Raw genomic sequence first — 17,978 nt, 5'->3', positions numbered from 1 at the left:
CATTGGTTAAGATATTAAACAGCACTGGTCCCAGTATGGACCCCTGAGGGACACCACTTGTCACCCACCTCCATCTGGACATCAAGCAGTTGACCACTACCCTCTGGATGCAACCATCCAAACAATTCCTTATCCACCGAAGAGTCCACCCATCAAACTCATATCTCCTGTATTTAGAGAGAAGGATGTTATGGAGGACCGTGTCAAAGACCTTGCAGAAATCCAGATAGATACATGCATAGCTCTTCCCCTGTCCACTGATGTAGTCACTCCATCATAGAAAGCCACTAGGTCAATCAGGCAGGATTTGCCCTGCTGGCTGTCTCAAGTCATTCAATTAGCATGGTATCAAAAGTGATTCAGCATGGGCGCTGGCATCTTACTTTGAGTAGTTCTCACAAACCAGCACAGTATGTCCTGGAGGACAAGAGGTGAAAGAGCCTGAGTGCCCACGGGCACAAGCTGTGCCACCTCCCCCACCCTGCAATGGGCAGGGGGAGCACAGGGCACCACAGAGGCTGGGGTGGTAGCATCTACCAGTAGGGTCCTGCAAGCATAGAGGTCCCTCTGAGGACCACAAAGATGGAGAACAGCCCCCTCATGGCTGCCTGGAGGTGAGGTGGCCAGTCAGAAGTGCCAGTGCCTGGTGGAGGAAGAGGGTAGTGAGGGCATGTGCTGAAATGGGAAGGGTGGGAAGGACAGTCTGTCTGCAGGCCTGAGGTGTGCTGTGGTCCTCTTCAGGGGACTGTCTTGTGAGCAGGCCAGGGCAGGAGCCAAATCCCCTGATTCTCACCAGCTGGTGCTCAGAGTGGCAGGATGCGACAGCTCACATGCAGATGAGACACCTTCCCAGTGAGTCCTGCTGCAATGCTCATGTGAAAGCACTTTATAAATGCTATTTTTTTCAGTGTCTTTAGGAGGTATAAAAAGGTGTGCTGAACCATGCCATGGGTCAAAGTCAAGTCAAGAAATAGAATCCAGGTGTCCTGGCTCCCAGGATCCCTTTTAACCATTAGGTGTTTAAATGAATTTCTAGTGAGGTTTTCGCCTGCTGTGCTGTCACATGTTATTGCAGAATGTGTCGCAGAGAGAGAAGAGAGAAGCAAGAAGTAGAGAGAAGTGATATTTATGATAAAGCTTCCTTTCTCACAGGGAAGCATTAACTGCTGAGATACTACATCATCTTAACAGAAGCACCATTATTGAAAAAACCAACCTGACAGCAGTGAGGTTCCAGCTGTGTTCAGAAAGGTGCAGAGACCAGGAAACACACTCCCCAAATCTGACAGAGCAGCAGAAGCCCAAGCAGTGGCTGGGTGTTAATGCGAGGGATGCTCAGCTCACCACGGCCACAGCCTGAGCCAGGGCAGCCCAGCACTACGGGGATGACAGGTCCTCTGCTGAAGGGTGGCTGGCAGGCTCCGACTGGGGTTCACACCTGGGAAATGAGGAGGTTGAGAGGTCAAATCACAGAGCCACCTTGTTTCGGTTTTCTAGGTAGAAGGGCTGCTTTGCAAAAAAAAATGTGAGAATAAAAGTAGAACTTCATGGTTCTGGACAAAGCTTGATTTACAGTTCACTTCGAAAGACTTCCCCAAGCTCTGCTGGAGCTTGGATCAATCTGGGATCATATTTCTTCTGAAGACTTGAGAGATGTTTCTATCTCCCATTTAAATCTCAAGGAGTTCCTTCAGAGTAAGCAAAGATTAAATGCTATTAATAATAATGAACTGTTTTTCTTATTGGCAAAGTCTCTAAACAGAGGCATTCAATGACTAGGCTGCAAGTAGCTGGTAAGGAGCTAAGACTCCTCGCTTGGGCTTCCTGCTCACAAGGCTGTCTCTTCCCAGCTCCCTGCTATCCCACCCAGGGAAACTGGCCTGTGGCTCTTGTCCAGCCTGGCTCCAGGTCAGTCCCTCGCTTCCCCTTGTTGGGACTGAGGGAATGTTGGGCAGGACACACAGGACCTGTGGCAGTGGTGAGGACACTAAAGCACAGGTCATGCACTCTTCAAAGATGGGGAGAGCACTTGCAACCCTAGGGACCCAGGATTGGGAAGGGACAAGCTTTAGTAGACCACTGAACTAAGGCTCTAATATCTGCTACCACAGGCTGCTTATTTACACAGCACAAGAGAAAACACAACTGCTTAAGCACCACCAGCAAGCACTCTTGCTGCTTGCTCCTCTCCCACACCTGGAGAGCTGTGTCTTGTGAGCAAAGCTTAGAGCGAAATAGTTGTTACAGGATTCCTGTTGAACCCAACTGGGACTCTGTCAAGCACACAGAGGCCAGCAGCTAGCTACTCTCCCATTCTCCCTTCCCTGCTGTCCCCATCCCTCCCAGACCGAAGCAATGGGAGCTGGTCCCACCAGCCCTCCCATTTTCCCTTGGCCGGTGTCAGTTTTCCCTTCATGTTGGTGAAGACTCCAGTAACACCAGTGCCCTCAGTAAGTTGCACCTAGCTGATCCCCTGGGGCTGTGGTACCTCTGTGTTGCTTGCAGCTTGCCCAAGGGTGCAGGGAGCTGGGTCTGGCTTTCACAGGCTCTGGAGCATGCTGGAGCCTGCTCCTGCCGAGGTGAGGATCACTGCAGCCGCAGGATGGACGGATAGACACACACCTCTGTCAGTCTTTCCAGGAGCTCCCTGCCATGCAGGGGCAAGTGCACCTTCCCAGAAACCTCCATGCAGCAGGGCTGGCTGCTGGCTGGTGGGGGGCAAGCAGCCAGCTAGGCATGAGGCAAGCTGCTAAGTACCAAGCGGTACAGCTATGGCTCATGCCAGTCACTTGGTCTCACTAATCTGTCAGTGGCTAGGAACTGCATCCCAGGAGCTTTCCCGGGGATATGTGATGCTTTTATCAGTTGACTGAAAAATATTGAGGTAAACCACATTGTTAAACCTGTAAAATTTATCCTGGGTCTACTAGGACCCACCAATACTCAAGGCAGGGATGTAGGGAACATGAGCTAAGTCTGATGAATATGCTTCAAGTGTAGGAAAAAGAAGTGTTCTTGGAGCTACTCGCTTGCTCTGAGACAGCTCAAATCCCAGCTTTTCTTTCCTGATGAACTCATTCCCAGCATTGACATTACTGGGAAAAATCCTCTGTCCCCACAATATGCTCTTTGTGTTGCTGCTGAGTCGAAAGCCAGTGGCAGCAACATCAGCAATTTTGGGGGGAAAGGGATATTTTTGTTAGTGTAGCATTTTTGTGAGCTTGTAGAAAGCTGCCGCTAAAATAGCCCTGATTTCTATTTTGCAAATGGTGACCACTTTGTTGCTAGGATTCCTTGGTGCTGAAGATGTAACTGCGCGGCTTTCCTTGAAGCAGTGCGTGGGAGCATCACCAGCAGATATGGCTAGGGCCAAATTCTTCATGCCATTCGCATCCATACCCTTGTATTGTAGTGAGCAGCTTTCCCATCCTGCTGTGTTGTGTGGCATATATATTGGCTGGATCCAAATTGATTTATTTTCTGGGATTTTCTTTATTTCTGCTTGAGGAACTCAAAAGTATTCTGCAAGAGCTACTGCTGAATCTGACATTTTAGAGGACTGGAAGGTACTTCTGTCCTGACCTCTGCTTTTCTCTTCTTCAGGTGGCTTGAATTCATGAGTGGTGTGGATTCACGAGTGGTGTGAAATAACAGGCTGTCTTTGTACGGTACTTCAGGAAGGTCCTGGTGTGTGAAATGCATGTGAATCAACAAGATTTGTGCCTTTTCATGGTTTGTCTTGTCCTGCAATAGGCTCTGCTGGGGAGAGAGTTTAATGCTACAGTTTTGTGCACCTTTCCAGCCTGAGACGTTCCCTCTGACAGCTCCACCAGTGGAAGCAGGAGTTTAAATCTCTGCAGGGACTTAAACAAGAAGAAACCAAGCGATTCTTGCTCACCACAGGAGGGCAACTGCCGAAGTCAGAGTCAGTGATGCTGGAAGCACATGGAGTGCAGGCAGGTTATTCTTTTTAAATCAAGTAACATCATTTCTGCTTAGCATTGACGTCACAGCCTCTGCCTGCAGGAAGTTTTCATTGTCACAGGAGTTTTGTGGCAGAAGAGCAAATGATGCATCCAAAACATATGTGCAGCAACCAGTGTGCTACGTGTTTGAGGACTGGAGGGAAATCCTCTTTGATGCAAAAAGGCTTTTTCTGTTGCCTTCTATTCCTTATATTTCCCTTTCCCTCCATGCTGGCAGCCACGCTGACAGCACTTGCTACTGGCTCAGCGTGAGTTGGGGTAATGGGCTTCTTGCCGTTCAAGATGGATGGCAGGAGGGATTTTGTTTCAGGCTCCCCAGGAGGGGATTTATGAGGTGGCTGTTGTAATAGCTCCCTTTTCCCTCACCAGGCCTTATTATCGATGCCCCATGCAGTGCCCAGATTGGGTCATGCTTCTGCCCGTCATACCCCAACATCTGCTTTAGCACAGCTCTGCAGGCTGCTTCCTCACCGTCCTAATGAGTATCTGACCTAGAGTTCATTTTGCCCTGGAAGGCAATAAGAGGTTGTACTCTGACTCTTCTCATGCAGTTGTCTTCTCCTTTCTTGGACCAATTTTTCACCAGGATCACCTCAGGAGTTAGAAGCTTACATCTGCACCCAAGGTTGTTGTGGCTGCTTGGAGAAGGGGGTTAGAGATCTCCTTGCTCTTCTTGCATCATCCCTGTCCACTGCACAAATGGTGAAGCCCTGCTCAGCACCAGAGGTTATTCCTGGTGTCAGAGCTCACCTCAGTTATGGTTAGCAGTACAGACTAGGGCTTTCCTAGCAAGGACTTGGTGGTCCTCTCTGTGTTATGTCCTGCTGTGTCCATCAAGAGGTGGAACATTTTCCACTGCCCTCTCTTGATAAGATGGAAGAGGTCTTTTAGGTAGAGACAAAAATCTGCTTTCATCCAGGCAAGTCACCACCTGCCAAAGTGTGTGACTTGTGGTTATTGATTATTCTTTCCCTTTCATGTATCTCATTGAGATATATTCCTCACTTGTATAAATCTGCAGAGACAAATTAAATTATGACTGGCATGAATTTATCTTTTTTTTCTTTTTGTTTCTCTACTTTTATTTATTTTCTTCCAGTCCCTGTATCAGTCTCTCCCTCACTCTTTTTGTTGTTGAAGGCAGTGATAAAGTCACTCTGTAGCCCCGAAGCCAAGTCTTGGCAGAGAGCAGGAGCATGCTGTGATGCTGCACATCTCACTGAGACACAGTTGCAGCATCAGGCCTGCAACACACTGTCACCTCCATGGGACTTTCTGCTCCAATTTAGCACAACTTCATCCCACCCCCCAGGCTGTGGGGAGGGGATAGGGGCATAAATCTAGTTTCTGGAGAAGTTCTTAATGGTGCCAAAGCAGCCATTCAGGAGTACTGTTTTCCAGCTCATAGATGGGCCAGGGGGACTGTGGGTTCATAGGACGCTTTGGTGCTATCAGGCTCAGTGCTTCCCCCATCGATTCTCACCCAGGTCCTTTCTCTGGGCCCAATTCCCTCCTGCCCATGCCCAGGCTGGCTGGTCTCCATCCTTGCCTGCCGGCACCCTTCCCCTCCTTCAGTGGCACCAGCATTTGGAGCATGTCTAGGCTATCCTTTTCTCTCCTCCACCTCTTCCCACCCTTCGTGTTTCCTCCTCATTTCTCTATTTCCATTCGAGCCACGTCTTTGCTACCCTCTGTTCTTTCTCATTCTTTCATTTTAGACATGATAGCGTTTTGCCTCAGCAAAAATTACGGCTCTTGAAGTCAGCCACCAAGGGCAATCATATTTACACGTGGGGCTTATAAGGACAGGAAACACTTTTGGCATGATTTCCCTGAAGGAGAATTCTAATGCTTTTGCAATTGGGGAACCCAGATATCTGGCTGTGAACCAGACACAGACAGTCAAACTTGGGCCCCAAACTGTCTACAGAACAAACATTAGAATAAATTCATGCTGTGGCAGCATTTTTTTCTGCTTATACAGCTCATGCTGGAGTTTTCAAGGAGACTGAAGCATGAAGTCTGACAGAAGAGGAAAAAGCCATTTTGTCAGTAGACAGCTACAAAGAAATAGTAAGCATAACACAAAACTACGTATCAAATTTTTAAAGACTGTGACTCCAAAATAGTTTGGTCCGTTACCTTTGGACTTCACAGACTATTTTTCCCACTCTATTCGGGTCAGTTTGGCAACTTTCAGTTCAAATCTATTTTGCCAGTCAAAATCAGAACTGGACAAAACTAGAGGTAACTGTCACCATAACCGTTTGCATGCTGTAAGCAGTACTGAGGCAGCTAGAAAAAAGAAGAGCTGCTTCGAGCCCACAGTGCTGTACAGCTACTTTTGGAGTAAAATGCAGCCACTGATACACAGCAACAACCAGCTAGGTGATAATGTGCTCCACTGAAGCTTTTGGAGGGTTTCTCTCAGTGTTGTATCTGGAGCTGCATGTGAGATTACTGCTGGCAGTGTGCACTGGAAGTGTGAGGAGCACCTCGGTGTCCATGTAATGCCCACAGCCTTGTTTTTATGATTGACACTTAGCTTTATGAAAACAGTTGTCTTGTATAAGTTAATGGGGTATTTAGCCATTAGATCAGCAGAGTTCTGTAGGAATAATTACCAGATTTGACACTATCCATTGGAATTAAGCATAAAATCACTGCTGGTAACGTTTACAGTTGGAGCAAACATTAGCAGGCTGGTCTGCAATGATGAAACAAGCACAGTTCCTACAGAGGGATCTGCTTCATTTCATAATTTCACTATTCAATGCAAAGCAGATCTGAAGTTACACATTTTGAGGTGGAGAGTGCAGTCAACCCTTCAATTGTCCTCAGAAACAGTGACTCAAAAGATACCTGAGAGTAAAGTGGGTGAGTGGGTGAACATGAATTCCTGTGGTGGTGCTGGGCAAATATCTCCTAATGCAACTCTTGGAGGCAGTATAAAGGGGGTATGAGTGGCAATGGGAGGTGATTTTGTGTTTTGGTATGATACCAGTGAAATAACTGCTGAAGTCCTGTATCCACTTGCAGGGTACACATTGGAGAAGGATCTCAAGGTGCTGGAGAGAGCAGAGCACCACAAAGAGCTAGAAAAAAGGCTGTACAATGAAGGACTTCAAGACCATGGCTCTTTTAAATTGTGAAAAAGAATGCTGAGAGGTGTTATAATTAGAATGGAAAAGTACCTTCAGAGAGGGAAGACAGTCATATGAAAGGAGTCTTTCATCACCTGGAGAATGAGCATCCCTGCTGCCATGAATGGGCGCTGAAGTGAGACAAAATTACAATGGCAGTAAAATGTCATCACTAGAACAAATTGCAAAGGGGATTGCAGGTTCTTCATTTCCTGTAGACTATCAGTTGAAGCAGTGTGTCTTTATGGAAGATGTGCTTTTGCCACCCACCAGTTACTGGGCTGTGCATAGGACTGTAGAGTGAAATTGCATTGCCTGTGTGATATAGGAGCTACAGAGAGAAGGCGTGGTAAAGTTTAAATGTAATTTGGGTTGTAATGGAAGATGAACCTTCCTGACTCAGAATAGCCTTACAAAGTTGATAGAAGAAATTTCTGTGACTACCTGTAACTGCTCAGGAACCATCTGGATGTTTATTGTGTCATAAGTATCCCAGCCAACACTAAGAGACAGCCATGTGGCTGGTGGGTGAGTTCTGCTGTCAGATACACTCATATCCAGAGGTCAGCAAAAGCAGGAAGCCATCGCTGGTAAAACAAAGGCACTGGAGTTTAAGATTAGGCATCCAAAAACTTGGTCTGGTGGAATCCATCTGAGCTTCTCTGAGTGTAGTCCACCCTCCTCCTGCTAACAGAGTGGACTCACCAGGAGGAATGGGGACACCCAGCCCACCTCAACCTGTGCCCCAGGAAATTAATTTGTTCTTAGGTACCCATCAAGGAAGGAACCTAGAGACACAAGCACAATTTGGTCACTCAGAAATATGTTGCTCTGGTTCTTCAGTGTCAGTCAGGCACGTCAAATGTGCCTTCTAAGGAGAAATCAGGGTTGGGCAATGTGTGTAATTCTTTGCATTCTTGGCCACCCCCAATACAGTTGCTTGTAGGCTCACTTAGGACTGCTAGAACTTACCTGTCTGCATCTTAATGCTGGTCACTTGCAAGGTGTCAGAGAGCCAGAACCAGCCTCTTGCTCTTGCCACCAGAGCGCACACGACTCCAGCTGTGAAGTGGGGAACGCACCATGCTACACACTCCCCATCCTCCCTCTTTCCGCCCCTTTACACTATATGAGATTAGCAGTCCAAGTCTGCACGCGGCTACAACACAGAGCACGTTTTAATGATTTTAATTATGGTTGCTGCAGCCAGAACCCAACCTGGCTGGTGTTGAGCCAGGAGGAACACTGGGTGGGTGTGCTTGTGCGAGGGAGGCTCCGCGCCAGTCCTTGCATACCTGCTTTTGATCTTGGGCATCTGCCATCGGAGGGTGTCTTTGAAGGCAATTGCCCTTTCAGCCACTGCCTGGGTGTTTTATAAATTGCAAACTAAGTTTTGCACTAAACTTTCTTGAAGGATAAATAATTGAAATGTTGCCAGCCTGGAAACTCCTGTCTGCTACAGGTGTCAGTTGAAATTCCAGTTCTCCATCGGCATTAGGGCTTTCCAGACTATTTTCCAGTAACTGCAGCAACAAATTAAATAGCATCTATCATTTAGTGTCTTGGAAGGCTCCACGCCACCAGACAGAAAACAGACCATGGGAGGATGTGGAGCTGCCTCTTCGTTGTGCATGGTACACAGATCCTTTGCACTGCCTGAGCTTTCTGGAAGCGATGGACCAAAAAAAACGCCAACTCAATATACAGAGCAGCACTGTGGGACCGACTGCCTGGGGCCAGGCACAGCTCAGGGCAGGGCTGTCCCCAGACCTTGTCTCCATCTGCAAAGCCCCCAGCGTGCACACCTGGAGCACTCTCCACACGTGCCACCTCTCACTGTGGCATTTTCCTCATTCATGCTGAGATCTACTAAAGAATTGGGGAAATATTTTTGTTGTGGTTGGTTTTAAGTGTGGAAGAGTAAAGTGAATTTTGGCTTGTGATTATGGAAATTTGGGTAAGGGTTACCAGGAGTTTCCAATCCTGTCAAGTGTGATGAGAAAGGAGGCCTGTGAAAGCTGTTCAGCAGCATGCCAGAGAATAGCAAGACATTATTTACAGTATGTGTTTTTAACACGACTTGAAATTCATAAACAATAATACTGATAGCTCAGCTGTGCTTCTTCACAGCATTCCATCCTAAACAGGAGATTCGTACAATTTGTGCTGTCATCAGAGTTGATTGGGACCTTTTGGGTGAAACATTTTATTTGGCAGAGCCATCCCTCTTCACAGAAGTGGTAGAAGAATCACAGAACTGTTTGGGTGGGAAGGGACCTTCAAAGATCATCTGGTCCAACCCCTCTGCCATGGGCTGGGACATCTTGCACTAGATTGGGTTGTTTAAAGCCCAAATGAATTCAACCTTGAACACTTTAACTGATGAGACATTTGCAGCTTCTCTGGGCAACCTGTGTCTTGTTTAATCTCCTGTCAGGAGATTTCTCATGTCAACACTGGAAGCAAAGCCCAAAGCAAAACCCCCAAAATGCAGAAGAGGAAGGACATCTCTCAAGTCCTAGCCTGGTGAATGAGCCTCTGTCTATTCTGGGACAGTCCCTGTTTGGCTCTGGTTTTCTGTCAGGCTCTCTGTCTTTGCTTTCTTCAATTATGTTTCTCTATTAACCTTTTCCAGGCATTTTGCTTTTGTTCCGCATCAAAACAACACAGATCCCATAGCATTCCTCAAAGGACGCAACTCCCGTTTGCTGGCTGGCCCAAGTTATCATGGAAATTATTAGCTTCCTTAAGCATTTGTTGTACTCATCCAGAAATACAAGCTTGCCCTGTTTCAATCTGAAACACTGTGCACAGAAAGGAGAAAATTCCACGTAGTACCACAAACATCATGCTTGCAAGAAGGTGGTATGTTAATTAATAAGGTCTGGGAGCCACTGGTTTAACATATTAATGAATTTGTTATGCAGAGAGAGATGGAAAGATATATTTCGTTATTAGATTTTTGAATGTCTGATACTTTTCTTGTAATTATGTTCTATTTCATGTCTTTCTTACAAACACTCTAATAGTCTTTCTAATAGTATAATTGTGTTAAATAATTATTTCAGCAAAGGGAAGGAGAACTAAGGGAATATAGGCCAGATGGATGTATTCAGATCTTGAAATAGGAAGGACAGCTGTGGGGATAGACCCTGGAAGAGCAATCCTTTTATAACCAAGGACCTGCGGAGAGTGGGATCTGCTTAGAAACAAAGGAAGACATGAGGCAGCGGGTCAGAAGAGCCAGGAGAAAAGAACCGTGGTTTTCCCGAAGGGTTTTGAATGTGAAATTTTTTTGGTGTGTGAATCAGAGATGTGGCAGTGGGCTCTATGTCTGCGTGTCTTGGCTAATGCAAGGAGGAGAGAAGCTGCCGTTTTCACAGGCTGCAGTGAGAATAGTGGAGGTAACCTGGCTTGGGCTGATCCTGAACTGCTGCCAGCCCATCCTGGTGCTGCTCCAGGGCTGGTGAGACCAGAGCCATCTCTTCCCCCAAAGGGAAGACAGCGTTTCATGGAGCTAAGCACATTAGGAGGCATTTGCCCGCTCTGATATGGCCACTGATAGCCCTAACCAGCAGGACTGGTTGGACCACCCCTTGGGCAGAAGCCAACCTGTGGGTTGTTAAGTTGGACCACAGAGCTGCAGAAAGTGGAGAAGTTGTTAGTCAAGGGAATTGAGATAAGGGGAAGATGGGGATCGAAGTGCTTTCGGCACATAGTGCCTTAAGTGACGTGGGACAGCCCTCTTCCATGTCTGTGCCCAGGGCCAGGCTGACAGCACTGACGGACTCAATAGAAAAAATGAGGTTTCCAGAGCTGTATGGAGTACTTTAGCACTCAGCTTACATTAAAACTGACTGCTGGACATCTTTTGCTGGGTCCAGTGGCATTCTTCACAATATTAACCAAATGTGATTTTACATGAGCGATACCTGTGGAAATTTGAGCGTGAACTTAAATTCCTGTGTTAGAAGATTGCCCAGCTGTTTTCTAATGCACAGTCGCAGTGACTGGAGTAGAGAGATGTTCATTTTTTGAGTTTTCTTCACCTCAGAAAACCTTCAAGGGAAAAAAAGGGGGTAGAGGTTTGCAATTCTTCATTAGAGTCTATATTTTTGCATTAGTATAGCACTTAAAAACTTTAGTTATGTGTGAAGAAGAGACAAAGAATAGCAGACAGTGCTTCTTGGTGGAGTTCCCACAAGCTGGGAGAGCCTCGGGCTCTGATCCAGTGTCCAGTGTCCAGCTGGAGCAGAAGCCTACATTGGGGCAGTAAGCACACTGGGTATTTGACAAGAGTTTCAAGAGATGAAACTCTCTGTGCTGCACATAGACTCAGGGATTCAACCCCAAAACTTCCATAGTTATTTTTCAGCTGATTTGAGGACTGCCTGAAGCCACTTTGTGGCTTTCCACAAGGCTTCCTGCAAAAGGCTAAGGAAAACATCCTTATTCTTACCTATACTGAGGTCACTTAACTGCCCTACTTACAGAAAAGCTATGTACCATGTCCTTTATAACCCACTTAGCTTCTCTACACCAGTGTTGGCCACTGTAAGGAGCATACAGCCCAGAATAATTATACTTTATTCTGACGGATACACATACATAAATGGTTTGAGATAAGAATAGACATTCTTTACAGATTCCTTCTGGATGCATCAGGAAGAATCAGGGGCCAGATTCTGCCCTTAGTCCCTGCAGATAAATACTGATCTAGTTCCCTAAAATCAATACAATTACTCTGCACTTAGACAGTGTCAGATCAGAAGCTACAAAATCAAAACCAAACTCCATGAAGTCTAGTTTGGCAGTGCCAACAGCAAGCAGTAAAACCCTCTGTAGTTATTTAGAAGTGGTTCTCTGTCCCAGGCAAAAAAAAAGCAGCATTAAATCTGACTTTATAGCCCTGCAAGGTTAGATGCCAGTGCTTCCATTTCATTGAGAAGACAGTAAATTCTTCTTTCTAGTAGCACCGCGCTATTATTTCCTGAGTCATAAGATGCTGCTCCTTAAAATCCTTGCCAGTTCAAGATTACTTACTGAATCCTAATGGCTGTGGGTTCAAGATAAGCTGTACTAGGGGAGAACTTTATCCCTGGAGAAAGAAAGAGAAGACATTTCCCAAACCTAGCATCTGGTGGCATCTACAGAGCAGTTTGATGCATTAGAGGTGGCCCCTGGGGAGAAGGAGTAATATCATGCTTCTATTTTTGCATGAAATCAGGCTCAGCAGAGAGCATGATGATGCATGAATATCAGTGTGTGTCTGCTTTCTCACTGTCACTTCCTCAGAGTTAGGGGGGAGGCGAAGGATGGTGGTAACAAGAGGGATGCAAACAGCCCTCCACATTACCTATCAGGGCAGCAAGGGATCTTGCTTCATGCACTTTCAGATGGGCAGCTGCCAGCCAGTAATGTAACTCGTGCTGCTGCTGCTTTTTGCGGGGAGACAACTCCGTTTCCTCTAGCTGCTTGGCTTGATTTGGCAGTTTTTATTATAGCCCAACATATAGCGTGACAGTGTAGCTGATTCACTGCACCACGGCTAGGGTAAGGACTGCAATCACACTGTCTCAGGGGACACAGTGGCAGTACGAGAGTGTGAACTCCGGCTCTACTCCCAGCCTGACTTTTGGGACTTGAAAGAGAGAGATGTGCTACATTTTAAATATTCACACAAACACCCTTAGCTCCAGTGCTTAAGCTTTCAGGTATTTTAGGTCAGAGCTAGTCTTCTAAGCAGCTTGAAGCTGTGCTGCACCGTGCTGTAATCCTGACAATTTTTTCAACTAAATGTGCTTGAATCTAGTAATTTTCCCAATGGCTTACCTCCAAGAAAAATGGTGTCAATCATTTGGTAGGTTTCAGGGTTGGGTGTGAGTCAGCTCTGAGTCAGGCTGCAGCTCCAGCTCCACAAAGTGCTGGTCCTCCTGTGCTGGAATGATGTGTGGGGCTGCAGCCCTGCGACGGACACTGCTCCCGAGCCTCCCCCAGCAGCACCATGTGGGAATCCAGGCACTGGGCACTAGCAAAGCAAAGGGGCAAGCCCACAGCCCCACACTTCCAGCTATTCACAGGCTGTGAATCCCTCTTGGCCTCAGAAGATGGTGGGGTGCATAGATGATGCTGGCTCCAGGCAGGGATAAGAAGATGAGGACTCGTCTCGCCCCCTGCGGAGGGCCCTGTCTGACCAGGGTGTGGGCATGGCAAATTACTGCCATGCAAGCGCCTTCCCTCCCCAGAGCCAGGAGGAAGCAAGGAAGGAGTTTTGTCCAGAGACCTCTGTCCCTGGCACGGTGTTTCTGTTTATATTCACATTTACATTATGTAGGGTGGTGTCCCAGTCCTCAGGCAGTTGAAAGCAAAGACAGACGCAGTCTTGAAGGCAATAGTCACCGTACGCGTTCTGCAGAGTGGTGTGACTGACAGGTTCCTCGCTCTCTCTTTGTCTTTCTCTCCCCCTGCCCGGTGGTGTGATTGAAGCAACGCCCTGTGAAGCAGTCCCTGAGTGCCTGTATGTGCCGGGAGTCCCACTGGAAATGCCTCCTCCTCTCAATCCTCATGTATGGCTGCCTTGGTGCAGTGGCCTGGTGTCAGCTGGCCCGGGTCACCAAGCTCAGCTTCGATAGCTCCTTCAAGGGCAAGTCCATGATCTACCATGACAGCCCATGCTCAGACGGCTATGTCTATATTCCACTGGCCTTCCTCTCTATGCTGTACGTGGTGTACCTGGTAGAGTGCTGGCATTGCCACGTCAAGAGAGAGCTGCAGTACAAGGCAGATGTGGACAGCGTCTATGAATGCATCAACCGCATGCAGCAAGCCACTCCATGCATCTGGTGGAAGGCCATCAGCTACCACTTCGTGCGGAGAACCCGGCAGGTGACCCGGTACCGCAACGGTGATGCCTACACCACCACACAAGTCTACCACGAGAGGGTCAACACCCACGTGGCTGAGGCTGAGTTTGACTACTCTCACTGTGGATACAAGGACATCTCCAAGGAGCTCCTGGGCCTGGAGAGCTACACAGCCACCAAGCTGAGGTTCACCAAGTGCTTCAGCTTTGCCAATATTGAGTCTGAGAACTCTTACCTGACTCAGAGGGCTCACTTCTTCACAGAGATTGAGGGGCTGGATGACTACATGGAGGTGAGGGAAGGCATGCAGCTCAAAAATGTGGACTTCAAAGAGCTTATGATGGCCTACGGGGACCCGGATCACCTCCCATGGTATGTGTCCCACTATGCTTTCTGGGTGGCAGCTATCCTGATGATCTCGTGGCCGCTCAGGGTACTCATAGAGTATCGAACTGCTTATGTTCATTATCACGTGGAGAAGCTGCTGGGCCTGGAGTACACAGCGCCCACGGTGGCGGAGGAGCCCTTGTACCGGTACCGCATGCCCCGAGATGCCACGCAGGATAGCACCGAACTGGAGTGGCACATCTGCACCAACCGGCAGCTGATCCCCAGCTACTCGGAGGCCATGCTCATGGACCTGGCCAACTCCCCGGCCTACAACAGCTACACAGTGTGCCGCTATGGCGAAACAGCCCACGGCTGTGAACGCTGCAACCATGCCTCCAGCACCTCCTCCATCTTCTCACGCCACGCTTTCCACAGCTGCAGCGGCAACTCCCGCCTCTCCCTCAACACCAGCCGCTTCTCCCTCTGCCGCATCCACGGCTCCCACAGGACAGGCCTCTGGAGGAGCCGCAGCAGCAGCATTGCAGACCGGGGCTGCCACGACGAGCAGTGCTGCTCCTACTCCAGCCAGCTGGCTGTCAACGAAAACCCCCCAACCTACCATGATGCCCGCTTCTTCCCCGTCCTGATTGTGCACAGGCCGGAGGGGCATGGTGGGCGGCATTTCTATGTCAGGCGCTCCTCCTGTCTAGAAACCTCTCTGTGACAGGCCTCTATGATTTCTTGGCTCCTCAGCCCTGGGACAGGGGAGCCCGCAAGCATCAGTCTCCGCAGTGAGTCTGCAGGATGAGCTTCAGCTCTTCCTCCTGCCATTCCAAGAGGACATAGTCACTTTGACCAACAGTTAACCTCATTTCCAAGAGCTTCTCCCTGTCCTTCAACTCGTCTCCCTAGTCATTTGTTCCCCTCTTCCTTTTGATCTTTCACTCCTCACCCTTTCTCTGCTCCTTGGTTCCCTACCTCTCCTCCCATCCCAGCATCAGTCTTTTTTTTATGTTTCAGTCACAGCATTTGACCGCTGTTGCTGCTGGAGGATTTATAAAGCCTGTGCTTTGCAGTGTATTTGCCCTCTTGGATACCCTGCAAGGTAAGAAACTCAAATAGAGCAAGGTGAAAGGCATGCAGCCAGCCAGAGTCAAGTCAGAAGGAGATTTCGGATCTGCAGGCAGTGAGTCACCTCCTGCAAACCCCAAACAATGCACTTTTTGTATTTATTTTATTTTCATCAGCCTTTTTGCTTGTTCTTCTGTCATTTATTTTCTCTCTTCTTCATGTTCTCCTCCTCTTGCTTTACCCTCATCTTCCTTTTTTTCAGTTTTCTCACTTCTGCTTTCCAGTTTTTCTGGCTTTTGCTGGTGAGGATGTCTTTCAGGGTGTAATTGCCTTCCACTGGGCAAAAATAAGGTATTTGCAGCACAAATGTCACTGACTGCTGAGGCAACCACGGGCTATGCCCCTGAGAAGTGCTGAGGACTTTCTTTCCCAAGCAGTGACGTAAACCAATAAAGCAAAAAGCCCTTTGGTCACCTTGCCCTGCCTGGTCTGCAGCAGAGCCGCTGCTGTGTTTTGAGATTTAGTTAACCTTGTCCAGCTCCACTCCTGTTAGCAATTGTTGAGAGCCGTAATGTAGATCAGTGCCGTGTTAGTGCCACTTTTTTTAGGATTGTGGGTCTGGTTTGTGGTTGTTTCATCCCTACCACTTGCTCAGAGCAACACGGGCTGGAGAAGAGGAGAGGGGCTGAAAAGGAAAAGGTAAATATGGTATTAACTCTCCCACTGATAGTCTTGAGTTGTTAGGAAGCTCTTCCACCCACAGCATCTATTAGAGCCGTTGCAGGACTGCTCTACATTACCCTCAGTTTTCCGTGTGCCCTGGGGAGGGGTTTTGGCCCATAGCCCGCTGCCGCCTTCCCACCTTCCAAGGCAGGATCCAGTCCCACCCCAGCCCTGGGCAGGGAGCACAGCTGGAAGCCAGCCCCACCAGCCGCTCCTGCCAGCGTTACAGGCCCTTCCCACAAGGCTTCCCCAGGAGCAAGTGCAGCACCTTCCAAAAACTATCAGATTAGTCCCAGCAGTGCCAAACCCAGAACATGTCTGGTCCTGGTGGAGTGGACTGCTGCACTCTGGGCTGTGGGCTGCCCTCGTGGCCTGGCCAGAGACAATCCCAAGAGCCAGAGACCAACCCACACTGAGGACCTGCCAGGGACATCCCACCTGCCAAACCTCCATCCCACAAGGGATGGTCATATGCTGAGCAAGCTCTGTCGCATTTTGTCATGTGGATGGCAGAGATTATTATTCACCGTAACTCACAGGAGAATGCAATACAATCGCAATACAATCACTTTAAAAAACAAATTGTTGTCACTCCCTACAGCAAATAAGTAAGAAACAGAGCCCCCAGAAGGGCTGGCAACAAATGCTTCCTCCCAAGTCCGTTCTGTGTGTATCTACATGTAATATGAGATTGTAAAGTCATATTAGTATGTGTAGATTCTATATAACTCTGCATACTTATATGGTGATTTCTTATGGCATTGACTGTTGCACCATGTTAAATACATTTTGTTTTGGTTTGATGACTCTGTTAGATGTGCTGTGTTTATTTCAGCTCCAGAAATAGAAACACTGGCAATAACTGGCTAACCTGCTGCAAATGATGGCACCATCAGAAAGGTTGTTTAAATTCGTGCGAGTAGATCTTTTTTAATATAAATATGTATGATTTCTGTGACATTTTCATTCTGACAGCTTGGCATTTATCACAAAAGATAGATAACACATATGATGTGTTAGTTTATCACCTCTAAAAAAGAATAACCACCCCAGACACATAGAGGAACCAGGTTTGGGCTCAGGGTAATGATTACAGTTGGGCTGGGGCCAAGCTAGATAACACTGAAAGTTGGAGAAAAATCCAAACTTGGATCCACCCTACAGTGACCCAGTCCTAGTCCCCCATCTACACCGTGCCACCTACCACCCCCAGGCAGAGCTGGGAGAGTTTGGGAACTAGGAAAGGATCAGGCCTGAACTCAAAGCTCAGACTGATTTACTCGTATTGTGAAGACAAAGTAAATGCAAGTCTTTAATACCGTTCCCTGTCCTTATCTTAATTCATACAGAAAGTTAGAGCCAGCACATATGGAAGATGTAAGAGCTGGAGGAGGCTGAAACGTCGCAAAACAGAGAGGCTGGGATATTTCAACACAGTTTCTTACTGATGGAGGTGGTAGGGAGAAAGACAAGAAAAGAGAAAGGAAGAGATGGCAGAATAGTATAAATTAAGAGAGACCAGAGTTCAGCTGCAGCTAAGATAATTCCCAAATGAGCAGTATAACTCAGTTATGGCAAGCTTAGCCCAGACACAGGCAGGATGAGTTTCAGCCGTCTTGTGTAGCTGTTGCAGCCACCTGTGGCTTTAAATACCATGTCCAAGGTCTTGGCACAGCCAGTTTGGTCCCATATGTATTCCAAGATGGAAAGTTATATTTGGGTCCTCAGAAGCGGCCACGTTACGCAGTATGACTTGAACAAGCTCTGGCAATCCCATTATTTGGTAGACAGTTTATGCCCATTTTAACCTTTTCAGTGTCCTCAAAAGCCACTGTAATATCCAGCATCTCTCAAGCTGTGTC

At 47.7% G+C, this 17,978-nt stretch overlaps 1 protein-coding gene across 1 annotated transcript; it reads left to right on the top strand.

Moving 5' to 3' along the window:
• Positions 1–13,615: 13,615 nt before the first annotated feature.
• On the top strand, positions 13,616–15,046 carry LOC104543287 (transmembrane protein 151B-like; the record flags this gene model as incomplete). Its single annotated transcript, XM_010187863.1, has 1 exon — positions 13,616–15,046. A coding segment is annotated over one exon (1,431 nt), but the record flags the coding sequence as incomplete, so codon positions are not given.
• Between the last annotated feature and the right edge of the window lie 2,932 nt (positions 15,047–17,978).

This window comes from Mesitornis unicolor, unplaced genomic scaffold, assembly GCF_000695765.1.
Source record: "Mesitornis unicolor isolate BGI_N332 unplaced genomic scaffold, ASM69576v1 scaffold20507, whole genome shotgun sequence".
Taxonomy (NCBI): Eukaryota; Metazoa; Chordata; class Aves; order Mesitornithiformes; family Mesitornithidae; genus Mesitornis; species Mesitornis unicolor.
Note: the sequence above shows the minus strand (reverse complement) of the source record. Positions and strands in the feature narration are given on the sequence as shown.